The sequence below is a fragment of the Panulirus ornatus genome, chromosome 56, assembly GCF_036320965.1.
Source record: "Panulirus ornatus isolate Po-2019 chromosome 56, ASM3632096v1, whole genome shotgun sequence".
Taxonomy (NCBI): Eukaryota; Metazoa; Arthropoda; class Malacostraca; order Decapoda; family Palinuridae; genus Panulirus; species Panulirus ornatus.
In genome coordinates this window covers 18,615,794-18,637,547 of record NC_092279.1, presented here as the reverse complement: position 1 = coordinate 18,637,547, position 21,754 = coordinate 18,615,794, and the positions used below count along the sequence as shown (strand labels likewise).

The window sequence follows — 21,754 nt, the reverse complement described above, 5'->3', positions numbered from 1 at the left end:
GGGGATTACCACGAGCCCTGTGTTTCATGGACCGCTCCGTGTCTCGCGTCGATTTTTTCATCTCGTCATGAGTTGTCGTAGAATTGGGCGTACGGCCGGCCATTCAGAGGCGCTCCCACATCTCCTAGTGGTCATGGACGGGTTACTGGCATTGATGAGGATTGAGTTAATGGAAAGTTGAGGATCGGAAGCAACTCCGACACACCCCCCAGACACGCCCCTTCCCCAGGACGCGCGGTACGTACAAACTATCGTCGCCACATTTGTTGTTAAACTTCGGGGGAAAGTTGTTGGCTGGCCACAGCCTCCTAAGACATGGTACACAGACTTAGGAGCCACTCCCGGACTTCTCAGAGAGGCTCGGGACTCGTGTTAGGGGAGTTCGGTAGGATAGAGACGCGCAGTAACTGCAGTGTTTGGAGAAAGATTTGCATGGGGACTGCGGCTTAAATCTGGGGAAATGGCTCCCTGGATATGTCTTCGGAAGATCCACAATGCCTGTTTACGGTTCGATACCTCGTGCTTCACAGTGCCCTCTCTCTCTCGGTTCGATGCCTCTCTGTTTCTCATGGCGCTCTGTGCCAGCTTACTCGGGCGTCGTGTTTGAGTTCATTCGCCGTAATGGAACACGACAGACAAAAATTGGCTTTGTTTTCCATCACGCGCTGCCTGAGTCGAGGAAGGTCAAGACTTCAGGGCCCTCCCGCCCCACCGGGGCACGCGTGAACCCAGGGGTGGGTAACCTCTGTTCGACACTCGGCTTCTGTGGTTCGATCTTTGAGCTCAAGTGAAGTTGCTCCAAAGGACAACAGTATAACGCCAGAGCACGATGAAGGGCACGTGGTCCTTTGGGGTGATCGTTGAGGGTCATGTCGGTCTTTGACCTGACCCTCAACGATACACAAGGGTCGTACGTTATGTTCCAGGGGGCCCAGTGATACAGGTCGTAATTTTGTACGTTGGGAATTCCCATGTATCAAACAAAACACTGGCTTCTTGTTCGCCGTCCTGAGTCGACGTCTTTAGATCTCAAAAGAATAAAGACAGACATGTGAGAACGTGCACTGGCCATGTACACACGGTAAGAAAAGTATCTTCCCGGATGGGTCCGATGAATTTCGAAATGATCAACACGACTCGTGTCGTCTGGGTTGGTGTTGATAAGCGTGAACGTGAGACAAAATGTTCCAAACAGTTGTGATAGCCCCAATTTTTAGTTATTTCCACCGAAATACGAAAACAATATAACAATTATCATAACAAATGACAGAAAATCTATATATTACAGTAGCATGGAAGCAGGGCTACATGGTGTGAAGCCAGATCAACGGGAAATTCTCAGAATCCTTCGTCCATAGTGTCATATTGTCTCGCGCAAAAGGTGATAATATATATATATATATTTTTTCCCTTACCTTTGTGTGTACCGACATTAAACCCTTGCTTGTGTCGCGCATTAACACGCTTTAGGAGGCGGGGAGGGAAGTAAAGAGGGTGGGAAAAGATCATCGGAGTCTTCAGGTGAAGTTCTTAACAAAGGATTGGATCTCGTGGGTAAGTCGACGATCGCGCGTTCGTCGCACGCGTATCAAAGGGAATCGGGTCGTACGTAAGGGACCCAGTTTGGATGTACATAGAACGAGGATTCGATTCCGCCCTAAGACTCTTCGCGATCGGGAACCTGCAAGAGAAACCTGAGAATTGCCGATATTTTACTTGCCGTGTGTGTAATGAATTACACCCGTCATTGCAGGCGCAAGTGAAGAAAAATGATATATATATATACATATCGACGCGTCACCTGTCCTAAATACAGTTGGACACTGGAGGCAAGAGGGAAGGGGGTGTCATCCATAGTGACACACACATAGACACAGACACAGACACACACACACACACACACACACACACACACACACACACACACACACACACACACACACACTTGGCTTCGTGATCTCCACTTCCAAATACAGTACACTTTATAGGCGACTGGAGGACTTTCCAAGCCCTCCCTCTCCGTGTTACCTTTGACGAGGTCGTTTAAGCAGCACATAAAAGGTGGGGGGAGGAAAGCAGTGAGGGGATGGGGGAAGGGAGAAGGGGAGGTGGATGATTGGGACTGATGTCTAGAGGTGGGGAGAGAGAGGGGAGACGATTGGGTGGAGCTGGAGTTGATTGGTTTGGGGGTGTTGATGGATGGAGTAAGATTGTTCGGAGGTGATGAAAAAGGTAGGGGGTGGTGGTGTGTAGAGGGCGGTGATTGGCTGGCGCCGGGAATGGCTGATTGGTTTGTTTGGGAGCATAGCGGAGGAGGAGGAGGTGGTGGGGGGGAAGAAGGGTGAAGTGTTAGGGTTGAGGGAGGGGAAGGGGACGAGTCGGGTTTTGATGGGTAAGGGAAGGAGACTAATGGGTCACATTGACGACTCAGGGCTGACTGCTGTAGACAGCAGACTGCTGGGAGGATTAGATATTGATTGGGGCTTATGGATTTGGTGGGGTAGGGAGGTTGACTGAAGTCTACTGAAGGGGGTGGTGGACAGGTGCGAGTGGTTTCAGGTGACAGAGAGAGGAGGGGAGGCTGATTGGTTGATTAGAGAAGAGCTTGGTTGAAGGTGATGGTAAGAGGATGTTTTGATTGGGTGGGGACTGTTTGCAAGTGTCTCGAGATTGGGCTGTGATAGTGGGACTTATGGCAGAGTCATTGATTAGAGCCGATAAAGGAAGGGTGAACGATTGGTTGAAGCTGAGGGACGTACATGATTGGTAAGGCCTAGCGAAGAGGTGCGATTGGACGGGAGGAGAAAGTGAAAGGTGGGGCGGGTGGATAGAGACAGATTTGAACGATTTGAATGATTGAGTAAGGATTGGAAGTTCATCATGGAACTTGAGGTGGGGATGCGAAGTGGGCAATTGAGATCGATGGGTGAGGGAGGGATGATGAGAGCTTTTAGAAGGCGTTTTTGAAGGGGTAGGAGGTTAGTGGAAAGGTAAGAACTTGTTGATGGGGTAGGTGGAGGGGTGGGAGGTTATTGATGGGGTTGGTGGAGGGGGTGGAGGGTTGTTGGTGGAGAGATGGGAAGTTATTGATGGGGTTGATGGAGGGAAGAAAGTTATTAATTGGGTTGTTGGAGGAGTGTGGGAAGTTATTGATGGGGTGTGTGGATGGGATGGGAAGTTACTGGTGGGGTAGGTGGAGGGGATGGGGAGTTATTGATGGTTTCAGTTGAGGGCGGTTGATGGAGTAGGAGGGTTGAAGGAGGAGGTAAATGCGTCAGGAACTGAGGAGGAGGAGGAAGTAGAAGAAGAAGAAGATGATGAAGAAGAAGAAGAAGAAGAAGAAGAAGAAGAAGAAGAAGAAGAAGAAGAAGAAGAAGAGACGGGCTGAAGAAAGCCATAGACGCAAGACTTGGGGGGGATCAATGTGAATGTAAGAGAGAATGTGTTATACATTGTTCCACAGTCTCTCGTTAATGTGGCGTCCATTCACTCTTCAGACGTACGGACGTCTGCTCGTTGTTCGTTACGTAATAGACATTAACCACTGTGGCGTTCCTTGATGGGGAATTACCGAAGACTCGGGGGATCACTGTGTATATATATGTACTTTCATCTTTAGAATGATGACTTTGTTCCAATCCTGATGGTCTGTTGTCCTAGGTGGCGATGACAGGATTCGAGTCTGTATGGGGTGAAAACGATATACAGTCGAATTGAGGAGGGAAAAAAAGTTGGAATTTAAGGATGAATGTGACGAACTTTAAATCGTATATAAAAAGGGGGAGGAGGGGGTGCTCCTCTCATTGCCCTCTTTAAAACATACCCGCCGAAATTGCTTCGGGACACCAATTCCTGCATTTTAAGTCGACAGAATGCGGCAGCGTCACGGGAAATTAGGGAGTGGAATTATCTTTCCTTTTTCTCTACGAGTGAAATGCTTTCCAGACCCTGATTAAAACCCACGAGAGTTCACTCTTGAGAGAGAGAGAGAGAGAGAGAGAGAGAGAGAGCGTGGGGGTCGACGGTGGACAGCGCTAGAAGGCTTCGGAACCAGGGAGGTGAGGTGCCAAGTGCCGCGCTGGCAGAAGGGAGACGTCGAGGGAGAGGAGAAAGGAGGAAAGGGAGATGAGGGAAGGTGTGCCCGGCCGGTGGGTTTATAGCAAGGGTTTGGGGAGTGAGGAGGGGAAGAAGGTGGCTCCTCCTCACTGTTTTATGCAGATGTGATGGAGGCTTCTGCTTCTTCTTCTTTTTTTTTTAGGTGGGAGGGGGGGAATGTTTGATGTGGTGATTGCATTGTGTTTCATGATGTCCGGGTGAGTTGAGCCCGCCCGTCCATCCGGTCAGCTCCTGGTGTTTTAGGAGCGAGTAGTGGTGACGGGATAGAGAGAGAGAGAGAGAGAGAGAGAGAGAGAGAGAGAGAGAGAGAGAGAGAGAGAGAGAGAGGGGTCTCGCCTTTCACTTCACCCACCTCCCTCTCCCCCCGTTTGTTTACCCATATTCCATTCCACCCTCACCCCTTACAACCCATCCGTGTGTGTGTGTGTGTGTGTAGGGAAGGTTTTGGAGGTCGAGTGATCTGTGTCTTGTCAGCCTCGCATTTCCGCTGAAGGAGATGGTCAACCCTCTCAAAACACATAAATCCTGACCAGTAATGGAAAAGAGAAACTCAAATTCTTTACTGTGTCTACACCCAAGACGTGTGTTGTGCCATTTACACACACACACACACACACACACACACACACACACACACACACACACACATATACACACCTTACATGACAAGGAGCCTTCCTTCGGCCACGCTAACACCGAGCGAGAGAGGGATCAAGTGCGGAAAACACATTATATCGCTAAAGAAGGAGGCCAACGAGAAGAGGGAGGTATGAGGCAGTAGTCATCGATAATGATCGCTGGTAGGAATAGTCGTCGGTTATTCAGGCAGTAGTCATCGATAAATGATCGCTTGTAGGAATAGTCGTCGGTGGCAAGATTATACGCTCGTGTGGTTAGGGAGTCACACACACACCGACGAACCGCTGCTGACTGCTGCTAATTCCGGGTTGCTATAGTGCGTGTGTGTGTGTGTGTGTGTGTGTGATGGGGTACACACGGGGGAGGGGACTACAACCGGAGCCGTGTAACCCGGATCCATTACCACGAATGTATTCCAGATATTGGGTCGGCTTTCCCAAGTGTCCCACGGATTTGCGTGTATATGTTTGGATGTAACGGAGGATAGGGAACCCGGATGACGCCAGGACGTGACCGGGAATTAATGAGTCGTCCTGTAAGTGTGGTTTTATCACTTTCCTCAAGTGTCGTGGTGTGACGCAAGTGTAGACGCTCCCCGTGACACACACACACACACACAAGACTCGAGGAAGTGTCTATCAGTATGTCATTGATGAACAAATGATCTTGGAGAATGTCTTATAATGCTTCCCCAAGCAATAACATATTAAATACGAAGCAAAAAAAAAAAATGACAAGTTCATTAAGTACTTCGTTACAGCCTCTAATGACCCCCAAACACCATTTCAACCCCAGATGCTAATTGAGCACGAGAAATATCCATGATAATGGGGTTATCAAGCAAATGTTTCCTTCGAAAAATACCAAAAATTGCAGGTATTAGGTTCAGGGTATTATTAGCCCCTACCCCCCTCAAAATAAATGAATAGATAAAGAAAAAATAAAGAATGTAATGATGATAATTATAATAATAATGATAGTGATATTAATAATGATGATGATGATATATAGCTCAATGAGAAATTTCTATGCTTGAAAAGATCATGCAAAATATCTCATAATGCTTCCCTAAGCAAACAGATACCCTTTCAATACAAAACAAATAATACTCGTATTTGGTCATCATTATGGTCTGATCGCTTGTCTTGATTAATTGCTTTGTTAACCTTTTCCTCTACTGCTTTACATGTTGGGGGGGCTTTTTTTTTTTCTTTTTTTTTTATAGCGTAAGACCAGAACACCTCGCTTGGGTCTCTCTCTCTCTCTCTCTCTCTCTCTCTCTCTCTCTCTCTCTCTCTCTCTCTCTCTCTCTCTCTCTCTCTCATGAAGTATTTAGAGAATAATGCGATTATTTGCTTCATATTTATTAAGTATCCTGTTTCCAATTCTCGGTATTTTGTGAAGGGTATTAGATTTCCTTTATAACCTCAGTATATCATTAAGGGCTGTAGATGATTATTAAAACATTCTTATGATTATTTCCTTCGTATTTAACTGGTATCTGATTGAATAGAGAAGAATTAAGAGATTGTATTCTCTGATTTTTTCTAGCATAGAAGCATTTCAGTCTATTTCAGTTTTGAAAGAAAACAAAACTTTGGGAATTAAAAGATACCTTGAACTAATAGATGAACTAATTTAAGGTTTGTGTTTTTTCTCGTTTTAAAACTTGGTTTTGTGTGTGCGGCTATTACTATGGTGTGTTGCACGTCAAAAGATATAGTTTACATGTGACCCTGGCTTTGTTCCAGGATGGCTGGGTGTGTGTGTATAGAGGCAGAAGGAGTGAGGAGGGAGGGTAAGCTGTGCGTGTGGTTAATGGACGCATTAAATAAAACAGTTGATTACACTGACTCCATAACAACGTATTTATTTCTATGTCGTGTAATCGGCTTAAAAGAAAATGAAGGTCGAGTCCATTTTCTATAAGAAGTAATATGAGGAGTAACTCCGGTGCTTTGGGTTATTTCCTGTATTTTGCCCCCATATCAACCTTTTTGATGTATATTTGATGGTGAATTAAGTGCCTCGGAATGATTCACAATTACGGAAGTGCGCGGGAGATTAGATTAGGAGGCTGAAGGTAGTATTTGCAGGTGGAGTGTAATAAAGGAGAGTATGATTGCAAGCGCGTTCCCGCTCGAAGGTAGAATCCTCCTTCCCTCCCCCAACCACCAACTCCCGACACCGGAGGATTAGATGATACGAAACTTGGTTTCTAATCTGTTAATGGGCGCCGTGGTCTCGGGGTCGTAGGGGGTCTGGACGCCGTGGAAGGGGGTTCTAAATGCCGGTGTTGATGTTACATTGAGGCTAAAGAGTTTCACAAGAGTTTGAGTCATGTCAGTTGGTTATTTGACCTCAAAGCTCGTCATCTGCCACGGGCAGAGAGGTCTGCGTCGTGACGTTATAAGCAACCTGTCGAAATGCCGAGAACCTTCTTCAGACGTACGAATATTCCATAGGTAACCATCAGTATTCAGACTTGTGTTTCGTACCTTATACGCAATGCAACTTTTGCGTGCCTTAAACCTCCTTTCTAACATATTTACATACATTGTAGACCCAATATGAAGTGTTTTCCCTCCCAGGTACAATATGTAAAGTTTGTACTTTTGCCCAGACGAACCCGGAAACTCTGTAAACGTATCAGACTTTCCAAAATCTTTTTGATTTTCGTATGTAACCTTAAGAATCACATTAGCATTTTGTTATTAACGCCAATCCTTTGTTGCGTCGCATACTCAGCGTCATATCTTTTCTCCTCCCATTATAATATCTGTAATTGTGCCGAGCTGAACACTTTTTATGACGAATTGAGACGGATTTCCAGAGCTGAGCCGACTTCTTAGGTCAACAAATTGTACCCACTGTACGTTCTATGCTTTTCTCCTTTTACCCCTGTACATGTAGACCTCAAACGGCCAGCTTTCCCTGTCCCTCATTACATGGTAACGCCAGCATCTTTCCTTCCTTGCCACCCCAGTAGTAGCTAGTAACGCTTATATACCCCCCGCCAACGTGTGCTGATGGGCCTAACGCTTGTTTACCTTCCTCCAACGTTCGCTAATGACGCTGATATGCCTCCCTCTAGCGTTATCTAATAACGTTTGTATACCTCCCTCCAACGTTAGCTAACACGCCTAACGCTTACATACCTTCCCTTCTCTCAGTGTTATCTAATGACGCTTATAACCCTTCCTCCAGCTTTATCTAATAACACGTGTATACTTTCCTGTGGCGTTATCTAAGAGCGCATATATACCTTTCCCCGGCGTTATATAATAACGCTGATATACGCCCCTGTGATTTCAGTTTTGGGTGGTGATTCTCTCCCTGACGGACAGCACCACAACAAACACCTGTAACTGTATTCCCTCCTTGGTGTGTGACAGTGAAGACTGTGTGACATAACCTCTTCCTCGTCCCACCCGTTCGTGACTGCAGGAGACCCGTCACAATGGCAGGCCGTTACCCCCACCGTTACCCCCATTCACTCACGATTTATGAGGCAGTAGTTAATATGCCGCGGCTCACTCACATACTCACCTGGTTTCTGACACACCGTCCCTCCACCCCTTTTTTTTTTAATGTTTTATTTTCGTCTGTTGGTTTCTGACACTCCGTTTTCACTATATTTAGCTACGATTGTTTAGCGAATCAGATTCGAGGTAAACATTTCATTAAGGTGTACATCATTTAATCTTGCTCTTGAATTATTAAGCATACATTTTTTTTATAAATTTCTTTATAGTGAATAAAAAAGTGTTTAACAGCGCAATAATAGATTACTGATAACACTTACAGTTACTCTTAAAGTAAAACATCTGACTGGAACAAAATTAGTTTAAGAACGGCAGAACATAATATTTTTTTTTTGGGGGGGGTAGGTATAAACAACGGGACACTCATGTTTGGTTGAGGTAACGGGATACTCATGACCGTTAACAGATAACGGGAATAACCGTAACGGTGATGCGTTTGGAGGTTTCTGTTGCCCTGTGTCTGTGGGTGGAAAGCCACGCCAGCATACGCAAGGGTCGTACCATTTCCCTCAAGGGACGTCGTTCCCTTGTGCTCAAGGGTCGTACCATCGTCCTTAAAGGTCTCACCGTCGTGCTCAAGGGTCGTACCATCGTCTTTAAAGGTCTCACCGTTGTGCTCAAGGGTCGTACCAACGTCCTTAAAGGTCTCACCGTCGTGCTCAAGGGTCGTACCATCGTCTTGAAAGGTCTCGCCGTCGTGCTCAAGGGGCGCACCATCGCCCTTAAAGGTCTCTCCGTCGTGCTCAAGGGTCGTACCATCGTCTTTAAAGGTCTCACCGTCGTGCTCAAGGGTCGTACCATCGTCTTTAAAGGCCTACCGTCGTGCTCAAGGGTCGTACCATCATCTTTAAAGGTCTTACAGTCGTGCTCAAGGGTCGTACCATCGTCTTTAAAGGTCTACCGTCGTGCTCAAGGGTCGTACCATCGTCTTTAAAGGTCTTACAGTCGTGCTCAAGGGTCGTACCATCATGCGTAGGAAATCTGTCTCATCTGCACACCTTTGGAAATGTCGTGCAGGAATTTCCATCTCAGAAAGATTTTTGATAGATCCTTCGAGATCTTTTTTCAATTTACCACTTCCGGGTCCCTCTGTACACACAAAAACCTCAGTTTTATGTTCCTTGTACAGTAAGAATGTACAGCAAACTTATGGCCTCCCAAATTATACGTCGTAAAATCTATATTTGACGCATGTGATCCATATTCGGTAAATGAAAAATATATTTCAATCCTAGCCTACTCACATGGTCAGTATTCGGTAATATAAGCCATAGCGTAAAATATATTTGACCCATGTGGTCAATATTCGGTAATTTAAATCCTAGTTAATCTATCAGTTTTCCGTGTCATTGTTTTTATCCCTGTCTGTTTTATTCGGGGCATGTAAATCACGGTGATCCTTTCTATTATCCTAGCCATGCACGATATTAAGTAGCTCTGATTGTAAGGTTCCTTTTTATTTAGGCCAATTTGTCATTGAGTTAAGGAGTTGAACGTCGTCATTTTTCCCAGTCTTGTGTCCCAAAATTGGTACTCTGAACCGTGGCATGTTGAATTTACGCAGCAGTATATGGTATAGGCACTTTTATTATACGCCATCAATACACACCGATATACAAAGGCAGTAGAGTACATCCTCACGCTTGGCATACATCACCCCACTCGTATATACGAATAATACAGTAACACTGCTGATACGGGTATATTTTTTTTCATCGGCATATTTAGCACATGCGTCCAGCCCTCATACACATCATACACTACACACATGTTCCACATCATACACTGCACCCGTGTTCCATACAGTTAATTGCGACACGGAAGCCACCAGAAAGCTGGAAGCAAGTTGTTGTGGGAGTGGAAATAAACTGTTGATCTACCCCGCTACACAGAACTACGCTTCTTGTGTTGCCAGCGACTATTCGAAAACTCTGCCTAGGTCACCGGTAAGCATATTCATCCAAGGTGTACTGGAAATGTTAGTTTACTTAGTGACTAACTGATTGTCAGGAAACGAGATTGAGGACTAACGAGACTCCGAGAGACCTCCCTACTACCTGACGATGATAGCCAGGGGCAGAAATCAGGTTGGTACTTAACGTATTGATCAGGGAGGGGGGATAAGAGTGTTATATTTCAAGAGGGGAATAGGCTGTACTCTGCCCACGCTGGAATTACCCACGTTGCTTCCCTCCTCCTCCTCCTCCTCCTCCATCTCTTACTGATGGTGGTTCTGCCACTGGACCCTCGCCTGGGACTCCTGCGAGAGATGAATGTCCTCCTGTTAGTGATACCGTTGTTACTGCTCCTACCTCTGATGCTTCTTTGATCACAGAGTTGGTGTTACCGCTGCTGCACCTAGCACCTGTGTTGCTGCTGCTGATGGTGGTGAAGATGTTTCTCTCATAACTCCGTTCCTCCGCGGCTTCAGTTTTTAGGCCATGCTTCCCGTAAACCATTATATATATATATATATATATATATATATATATATATATATATATATATATATATATTTTTTTTTTTTTTTCATACTTTGTCGCTGTGTCCCGCGTTTGCGAGGTAGCGCAAGGAAACAGACGAAAGAAATGGCCCAACCCTCCCCATACACATGTACATACACACGTCCACACACGCAAATATACATACCTACACAGCTTTCCATGGTTTACCCCGGACGCTTCACATGCCTTGATTCAATCCACTGACAGCACGTCAACCCCTATATACCACATCGCTCCAATTCACTCTATTCCTTGCCCTCCTTTCACCCTCCTGCATGTTCAGGCCCCGATCACACAAAATCCTTTTCACTCCATCTTTCCACCTCCAATTTGGTCTCCCTCTTCTCCTCGTTCCCTCCACCTCCGACACATATATCCTCTTGGTCAATCTTTCCTCACTCATTCTCTCCATGTGCCCAAACCATTTCAAAACACCCTCTTCTGCTCTCTCAACCACGCTCTTTTTATTTCCACACATCTCTCTTACCCTTACGTTACTTACTCGATCAAACCACCTCACACCACACATTGTCCTCAAACATCTCATTTCCAGCACATCCATCCTCCTGCGCACAACTCTATCCATAGCCCACGCCTCGCAACCATACAACATTGTTGGAACCACTATTCCTTCAAACATACCCATTTTTGCTTTCCGGGATAATGTTCTCGACTTCCACACATTTTTCAAGGCTCCCAAAATTTTCGCCCCCTCCCCCACCCTATGATCCACTTCCGCTTCCATGGTTCCATCCGCTGACAGATCCACTCCCAGATATCTAAAACACTTCACTTCCTCCAGTTTTTCTCCATTCAAACTCACCTCCCAATTGACTTGACCCTCAACCCTACTGTACCTAATAACCTTGCTCTTATTCACATTTACTCTTAACTTTCTTCTTCCACACACTTTACCAAACTCCGTCACCAGCTTCTGCAGTTTCTCACATGAATCCGCCACCAGCGCTGTATCATCAGCGAACAACAACTGACTCACTTCCCAAGCTCTCTCATCCCCAACAGACCTCATACTTGCCCCTCTTTCCAAGACTCTTGCATTTACCTCCCTAACAACCCCATCCATAAACAAATTAAACAACCATGGAGACATCACACACCCCTGTAATTTCTCTTCAAAGCAAACACCTTCAGGTGTTTGCTTTGAAGAATGTATGTGAGAAATACTTAGAAAAGCAAATGGCTTTGTATGTAGCATTTATGGATCTGGAGAAGGCATATGATAGAGTTGATAGAGATGCTCTGTGGAAGGTATTAAGAATATATGGTGTAGGAGGCAAATTGTTAGAAGCAGTGAAAAGTTATTATCGAGGATCTAAGGCATGTGTACCTGTAGGAAGAGAGGAAAGTGATTGGTTCTCAGTGAATGTAGGTTTGCGGCAGGGGTGTGTGATGTCTCCATGGTTGTTTAATTTGTTTATGGATGGGGTTGTTAGGGAGGTGAATGCAAGAGTTTTGGAAAGAGGGGCAAGTATGCAGTCTGTTGTGGATGAGAGAGCTTGGGAAGTGAGTCAGTTGTTGTTCCCTGCTGATACAACACTGGTGGCTGATTCATGTGAGAAACTGCAGAAGCTAGTGACTGAGTTTGGTAAAGTGTGTGAAAGAAGAAAGTTAAGAGTAAATGTGAATAAGAGCAAGGTTATTAGGTACAGTAGGGTTGAGGGTCAAGTCAATTGGGAGGTAAGTTTGAATGTAGAAAAACTGGAGGAAGTAAAGTGTTTTAGATATCTGGGAGTGGATCTGGCAGCGGATGGAAGCGAAAGTGAATCATAGGGTGGGGGAGGGGGCGAAAATTCTGGGAGCCTTGAAGAATGTTTGGAAGTCGAGAACATTATCTCGGAAAGCAAAAATGGGTATGTTTGAAGGAACAGTGGTTCCAACAATGTTGTATGGCTGCGAGGCGTGGGCTATGGAAAGAGTTGTGCAAAGGAGAGTGGATGTGCTGGAAATGAGATGTTTGAGGACAATATGTGGTGTGAGGTGGTTTGATCGAGTAAGTAATGTAAGGGTAAGAGAGATGTGTGGAAATAAAAAGAGTGTGGTTGAGAGAGCAGAAGAGGGTGTTTTGAAATGGTTTGGTCACATGGAGAGAATGAGTGAGGAAAGATTGACCAAGAGAATATATGTGTCAGAGGTGGAGTGAACGAGGGGGAGTGGGAGACCAAATTGGAGGTGGAAAGATGGAGCGAAAAAGATTTTGAGTGATCGGGGCCTGAACATGCAGGAGGATGAAAGGCGTGCAAGGAATAGAGTGAATTGGAACAATGTGGTATGCCGGGGTCGACGTGCTGTCAGTGGATTGAACCAGGGCATGTGAAGCGTCTGGGGTAAACCATGGAAAGTTCTGTGGGGCCTGGATGTGGAAAGGGAGCTGTGGTTTCGGTGCATTATTACATGACAGCTAGAGACTGAGTGTGAACGAATAAGGCCTTTGTTGTCTTTTCCTAGCGCTACCTCACACACATGAGGGGGAGGGGGTTGTTATTCCATGTGTGGCGAGGTGGCGATGGGAATGAATTAAGGCAGACAGTATGAATTATGTACATGTGTATATATGTATATGTCTGTGTGTGTATATATATGTGTACATTGAGATGTATAGGTATGTATATTTGCGTGTGTGGATGTGTATGTATATACATGTGTATGTATATACACCTCACTCTTCAACTGTATTCTCTTGTGTCATACCAACCTTAGTCCCTTCCCTTCCCTTCCCTTACAAGCCTTGTCTTATCCCTCCCTTGCCTTACATCATCACTTCCCATACCTCTTGCCCTTTACACCACCACCTGCCTTATCTCTTGCCCCACACATCACCTCTACAACCTACCCTTAATCTCTTGCCCCTCACATCACCCCCACAACCTACCCTATATCTCTTGCCCCTCACATCACCCCCCCACAACCTACCCTATATCTCTTGCCCCTCACATCACCCCCACAACCTACCCTATATCTCTTGCCCCTCGCCGCACCGTCTGGCCTTTATTTCTTGCCCCTCACACCACCTCCAACCCTCTTCCTTGCTTCCCACTCCACCCCATGCAGCCCTCTTCCTCTCCTCCCATCCCCTTAAGCTTCAACATGCCCTGATACCGTTTCTTACATTGTACATGACTAAAGTTTAGAATAAAATACAAATCTTTCCTTCTTCCCCCCTCTTTTCAGATATGGTGTGCTACAAGTTTATGAGGCTTGATACCTCGTCATTTTTTCCCAATAATTTCCGAGTATTGACACTTTTTTTCTAACAAAGCTGTTTTATGAATGTTAAAGATGGGATGTTGAGAGAGAGAGAGAGAGAGAGAGAGAGAATTTATATTTGTATAAATGCTGTTGATATGCTGTCATTAGGTCTAGTAGTGATAATGATATGATGCAGTTAACAGCATTAAAGCTGATATTAAGTTAGAAAAGTACGGCAAAGGTTATAAGTGTAACTGAAAAGATAGGGGGAATTGGAGATGGAAAGCCTACCCAGTTTGAGGGAATGGTTATAGGAACAGGGGTGTGATAGAATTAAATAATGATTGAGAGAGTAAGATGGGTAGGTATAGGGGATGGAAGAACGTAGCAGACAAGAAAATTTATATCAGTGATGGAGACTTGAAGAAGATGATTACAGCCATGAGAGAGAGAGAGAGAGAGAGAGAGAGAGAGAGAGAGAGAGAGAGAGAGAGAGAGAGAGAGAGAAGGGGGGGGGGATAATCTGATTTACTGATTCCCTAAAGAGGGATACCTTGTCTAGGGGAGCAGGGAACAGAGGGAATGGAAGGAATGGTATAGAGGGAGGAAAGTATAGTGAGGGATGCTTAAAGGAAAATTAGGAGATGAATGCAGAAAGAGGGAAACATGAGCCAGTGAGTGAGTTGGAGATCAAGCAAGCAGTGAGGAGATGGGAAAGGATGAAGTAGTGAAAGATGTATTGTGGAGGTAAGGAAAGAACTGCTGATGACTCATGAAGTGAGATTAGGAGGAAAGGAAAGGAGAATGGGGGAATCAAGTGGCAGCAAGAACAGAATTTAGAGTAAACACAGGTACTGTACAGTGATTATGGAAGAGACAGGGAGAGAATCAGCAAGAAGCTTGATTAAGGGAATTCCAATGAGAGAGAGAGAGAGAGAGAGAGAGAGAGAGAGAGAGAGAGAACTTGGGAGGGTGAACAGGATAAGCGGAATCAGGGAGAGGGCAGCAGGGGAGTGAGACCCGAGAATTGTCAGTAACGGAGCTAAAATGGAGGGTAAGTAACTTTTAGAGTTTAAACCTGGTAAATGTGAAAAGTGAAATTGTGTAAAGAGTTGTTATTGGGAGGAAAACCTTTCAAAGCAAGATGAAGGGGGAAACAAAAATGGGGAATTTCTTGCACAAATAAAGAGGCACAGTGAAGGGGAGAAGTTATGCACTGCCAGCCACAGAGGCAAGGGGAAGCTGAAGAAGAAGACAATAGGTAACCTCCAGAAATTCAAATTCTCTGATGAAAATATTCCAATTGTATGTTTTCAATAAAAAGCCTCTAGTTGGAAAACGATGTAGAAGGTTATATGTACTTATCTCTCATCTTCATTCGTCAGTCTCACTAATGCTTATTAATTCAGTCTCTTAATTGGAATTGTGAGTAAAAATGAAACTATGGGGGATGTTCATACTGATATAGTCTTTTTATTGTGCCAGATATTGTATAGTGAGTATAGCAAATAATCCATATCCAATGTGGAATACAATGAACTGCCTGTGCTTCTTTCCTAGACTGTTTACATCATTAACTATTTCAACACAACTGATATACATTCATTTTTTTTGCCATATGATGCCCAAGCCACCTCAGTACTGGTAGCTTGATGTTGACATCATTTCATTGAAGATCATATACTCACTAAGTCTGACTGTAAGCATTTGTATACTTCTTTCATATACTTCTAATGATAACCCTCTTAACTTTGTTTTTCTCCTCAGAGACCCATTATGTTTTTCTCCTCAGAGACCCATTATTGTAATAAGATTAAGCCCTATTGATTGATGGTGTTCCATGAATGACCTTGATTGTTCTTGCTGGCCGAACATCAGGAACATGATAAGAGAGAGAGGTTGTTAGTGTGAATGGATTGTTACTGCATAATTTCCAGAGTAGTGTGTAATAATTTCAGATGAGGGAAGGGAAGTGTGGTTGTTACAGGCTGGATAGGGACATTCTAACCTTATCACAAGCCAACCTACTCCTTCCTTGATTTCTCCTGAGTGTTGCGCTGTAGTAAGCGAGTTGGTAGCTGAAGGGCACTTGTCATGCTCTCTTAGAAAGGAAGGGGACCTGTCTCACTGGGAGAACAGAGGGATATGTAGGAAAGACAAAATGAAGTTGTGAAAGTGGGAGGGAAGAATATGAAAGGGGATTGACTTGTTTTGAGGGCATGAAGGGCAGATCATGCTTTAAAGAGAAGCAGAAAACAAGTCTTATTGTAGGAATTGGAGGGGTATGTATTTGAGGGTTGAGATGTGTTGTGATGAGACTGGAAGGGACCATGTGATGTCTGAGAATGGATGGAAGGCAAGAGTTGAAGTGGAATACCTTCTTTTAATGGTAGAGTTAGTGAGAGTCAAGGGAATGAAGGAACAGTTCAGGGATGGGGGAGATTTCTTGTGGGATTATAGCGAGTGACTGTATTAGGAGAGGTTATGAGAGTGAAATAAGTATTGTGGTAAGTTTAGAGGAAACATTTGTGTGCAGAGTAGGGATTTTTTGTAGGAAAGGGAGGAACACTTACAATATGTGCAGGGAGGGGTATAGGATCAAGCAGTGTTGTGTCAGGGGTACACGTGTGTTTAGCAGGAGAGGGACTTTATGTGAGATGATGTAGTACTGTTGTGAGAGTTGGAGGGGTATGACAACATTTGTAGGTCCCTTCATCATTAACTCAGGGATGGAAGGAATTAGTCTAAATTCAAGACAAAAAGAATTTTCTTTTGGCCATTTGAAGGGATTTTTGGTTTAGTTGCACTTGTACAAATTGATTGTAGATTGTTATCTACGCTGATAAGTGTCTGTAAAGCTAAGTATGGTCTTTCTTGATATTCACATGAAGAGTTCTTTTAGAAATATATCCAGTTTAATGTCAGAATAATATGTGTATTACAGGCTACAAACTGGATGGTCGCAGTGTGAATGGAACCATGTCTGGAGGGTTGTGGATTGAACGAGGTCCATGGGGAAGTTCATCTGGCACAACTGATGATAAGAGTGATGCCACTCCAGAGAAGCTCCTTAACCTTAATGCCACTCCTGGGGACTATGCAGAGGTGGATGGTCCAGTGGCACCCTTGATGCCCCCAGGGTCACAGGCTCCTGGTACACCTGTTGCATATGCCACTACAAACATCATCCGTGGAAGGAATGTAAGTTTGAACCTCTTCTATTTTGTGAGAAAAGTTCATGGGGGGTCTGTTGCAATCTTCGATGGATTCATGTATTGGTAGTGTTTACTTCTGTAGAAAGAAAATTAATTTATACGGTGTAGCCATTTGTTTCATGCATTGAATTTGAATAGTGTTTAAGTATGATTCACTCAGTCACCTTAGTGCTTATGTAAAGATAGACCTAATCACATAGGTTTTTTTTTTTTTTTTTTTTTTTTTTTTTTTATACTTTGTCGCTGTCTCCCGCGTTTGCGAGGTAGCGCAAGGAAACAGACGAAAGAAATGGCCCAACCCTCCCCATACACATGTACATACACACGTCCACACACGCAAATATACATACCTACACAGCTTTCCATGGTTTACCCCGGACGCTTCACATGCCTTGATTCAATCCACTGACAGCACGTCAACCCCTGTATACCACATCGCTCCAATTCACTCTATTCCTTGCCCTCCTTTCACCCTCCTGCATGTTCAGGCCCCGATCACACAAAATCCTTTTCACTCCATCTTTCCACCTCCAATTTGGTCTCCCTCTTCTCCTCGTTCCCTCCACCTCCGACACATATATCCTCTTGGTCAATCTTTCCTCACTCATTCTCTCCATGTGCCCAAACCATTTCAAAACACCCTCTTCTGCTCTCTCAACCACGCTCTTTTTATTTCCACACATCTCTCTTACCCTTACGTTACTTACTCGATCAAACCACCTCACACCACACATTGTCCTCAAACATCTCATTTCCAGCACATCCATCCTCCTGCGCACAACTCTATCCATAGCCCACGCCTCGCAACCATACAACATTGTTGGAACTACTATTCCTTCAAACATACCCATTTTTGCTTTCCGGGATAATGTTCTCGACTTCCACACATTTTTCAAGGCTCCCAAAATTTTCGCCCCCTCCCCCACCCTATGATCCACTTCCGCTTCCATGGTTCCATCCGCTGACAGATCCACTCCCAGATATCTAAAACACTTCACTTCCTCCAGTTTTTCTCCATTCAAACTCACCTCCCAATTGACTTGACCCTCAACCCTACTGTACCTAATAACCTTGCTCTTATTCACATTTACTCTTAACTTTCTTCTTCCACACACTTTACCAAACTCCGTCACCAGCTTCTGCAGTTTCTCACATGAATCCGCCACCAGCGCTGTATCATCAGCGAACAACAACTGACTCACTTCCCAAGCTCTCTCATCCCCAACAGACCTCATACTTGCCCCTCTTTCCAAGACTCTTGCATTTACCTCCCTAACAACCCCATCCATAAACAAATTAAACAACCATGGAGACATCACACACCCCTGCCGCAAACCTACATTCACTGAGAACCAATCACTTTCCTCTCTTCCTACACGTACACATGCCTTACATCCTCGATAAAAACTTTTCACTGCTTCTAACAACTTGCCTCCCACACCATATATTCTTAATACCTTCCACAGAGCATCTCTATCAACTTTATCATATGCCTTCTCCAGATCCATAAATGCTACATACAAATCCATTTGCTTTTCTAAGTATTTCTCACATACATTCTTCATAGGTACATGTCCATATTTATAGTATAAGGTGGTGGATGAACAGAATAGAATGACTGAAAACATAGTTAATGCAAACAACATACATAAATTTTAGAAGTTGTATATAGTAGTACAGAATGTTGAGGAGATAGGGGTCACATGAGTCACAAATTCCCTCCCCATACAGTTAGGTATGTAAAATAGGTAAAACATAACAGATATCCTAGACACCTGTGAGAAAGTAAGTATATTCCAAGACTGCCAGAAAGTGCTTTTGACACTGTATCACATAGGTAGTTGGTAAAGAAGTTGACTCTTCTGTTAGGAATAAAAGAAACATTGCTCTGATGGTAGAAAATTACCTCAGTTGAAGATAACAAAGGGTACATATCAGAGGAACCTTCTCAGATTGCTTAAGGTTACCACTAGTGTGCTGCAGTGCTTGGTTTTGGGAATATTGCTTTTCATTATCTATGTAAATGATGTGCCAGAACTAGACCCATACCAGAATATGCTTGCAGATGATGCCAAGGTCATGGGAGAGATGAGGGTGAGGATTGCTTTGAATTACAACGAGACTTCGTAAAGCTTCAAATTTAGTCTGATACATGGTTGATAAAATTCAGCCCAAACAAGTGCAAAGTAATGAGGCTGGGATACAGTGAAAGTAGGCCTAAGTAAGATTATAATCAAGCAGGAAATAAGCTACAGGAATGTGTGTGTGAGGATTTGGGGTTCAACATTGTATTGTACCTTACCTGATGCCAGAACTCTACCTCAGGAGAACTGTTTAGTAGACAAACCATTTGTTAGCAGATACTAAAATTGCACTTAAGTGTATGGGTAAAGGAAGATTTAGCAAACTAATCACAATGTATGTTAGACCAAAACTAGAATATACTTCCTAAGTTTGATAACCTCTTTTAAATCACAAAGAACTAATTGAGAAGGTGATGAGGAAGGGAACTCCATGAAAAAGAGAAAAGGGAAAGATCTGAATCATAACTTAGTCTCTAAACTAGCTTCATGATGTCAATAGTGATTAATATTTTATAAGAGAGAGAGAGAGAGCAACCAAATGCTGTAAGAAAAAGCTAAGCAAGAGACTTAGTTAAAAAGATGTGACCTATTTCTCTAGTAGGTAAATGGAATATTCTGATTGATGATATTGTGAATGATGACTAGAAACTGATGTCTAAGAGTTGTATGATAGTTGTATGATAGAAGAGAATACAGAAGTCTAGAAAGTTGTATTATAACTATACATCTCAATGCACACATATATATACACACACAGACATATACATATATACACATGTACATAATTCATACTGTCTGCCTTTATTCATTCCCATCGCCACCTCGCCACACATGGAATAACAACCCCCTCCCCCCTCATGTGTGCGAGGTAGCACGAGGAAAAGACAACAAAGGCCCCATTCATTCACTCAGTCTCTAGCTGTCATGTAATAATGCACCGAAACCACAGCTCCCTTTCCACATCCAGGCCCCACAGAACTTTCCATGGTTTACCCCAGATGCTTCACATGCCCTGGTTCAATCCATTGACAGCACGTCAACCCCGGTATGCCACATCGTTCCAATTCACTCTATTCCTTGCACGCCTTTCACCCTCCTGCATGTTCAGGCCCTGATCACTCAAAATCTTTTTCACTCCATCTTTCCACCTCCAATTTGGTCTCCCACTTCTCCTCGTTTCCTCCACCTCTGACACATATATCCTCTTGGTCAATCTCTCCTCACTCATTCTCTCCATGTGACCAAACCATTTCAAAACACCCTCTTCTGCTCTCTCAACCACACTCTTTTTATTTCCACACATCTCTCTTACCCTTACATTACTTACTCGATCAAACCACCTCACACCACATATTGTCCTCAAACATCTCATTTCCAGCACATCCACTCTCCTGCGCACAACTCTATCCATAGCCCACGCCTCGCAACCATACAACATTGTTGGAACCACTATTCCTTCAAACATACCCATTTTTGCTTTCCGAGATAATGTTCTCAACTTCCAAACATTCTTCAAGGCTCCCAGAATTTTCGCCCCCTCCCCCACCCTGGGATTCAATTCCGCTTCCATGGTTCCATCCACTGCCAGATCCACTCCCAGATATCTAAAACACTTTACTTCCTCCATATATGTATATTTTTTTTTTTCTTTTTTTACTTTACTTTTTACTTGCTGTGTAGAAGGCCTTGGTTTCTTAAAACAATGTTTATTCTCTCTAACTAGGGTGAAAAGGTGGAGCCAAACATCCCAGTGTATGGCAGTATGTATGGAGATAACAATGCTGTGGAGCAGCCTAATGACAACCTCGTCCTTTATTGCACTCTCAAGAAGCAGCAACTATACAAGCCTTCTCTCTCACCTGCACTCAGTACCAAGCAGGTATGTCTTACTTGAGTCATATATATTTTGTACTGTGTCCTCCAAAGCACTTAGGTAAGCAGATGTATATCAATATTGCAAGACATTTGCATTATATGGTCCAAGTGCTATTCATGGTGCTCTCCAGAAGTGTCCACTATTTCAGGTATTAAACCTTAATTTAACAAAGTTTGTTGATGGGTAGTCTAGTTTGATTAGTCTGGTTTACTACTACTCTCTCAAATTAAAGGAGGATTGTGATTTAATGAGGGTGTACAAAAAGGGATGCCTCAAAGTCATTTTTGGATGCTGTTATCCCTTTAATGTTTCTGAGAAGCCCAAGCATGGTATGTATATTTATATATATTTATTTTGCTTTGTCACTGTCTCCCTCATTAGCGAGGTAGCGCAAGGAAACAGATGAAAGAATGGCCCAACCCACCCACATACACATGTATATACATACACGTCCACACACGCAAATATACATACTTATACATCTCAACGTATACTTATATATACCCACACAGACACATACATATATACACATGTACATAATTCATACTGGCTGCCTTTATTCATTCCC

The 21,754-nt window shown here is 43.9% G+C and overlaps 1 protein-coding gene across 1 annotated transcript in view; it reads left to right on the top strand.

The window, feature by feature from the left end:
- LOC139765797 (roundabout homolog 2-like) overlaps positions 1-21,754 on the top strand; it is a 318,120-nt gene that overhangs the window by 272,272 nt on the left and 24,094 nt on the right. Inside the window, exons 16-17 of the mRNA XM_071693591.1 lie at positions 16,956-17,212; positions 21,034-21,189. Coding sequence (XP_071549692.1) covers positions 16,956-17,212; positions 21,034-21,189 — 413 coding nt within the window. The remainder of the gene's footprint in view (positions 1-16,955; positions 17,213-21,033; positions 21,190-21,754) is intronic.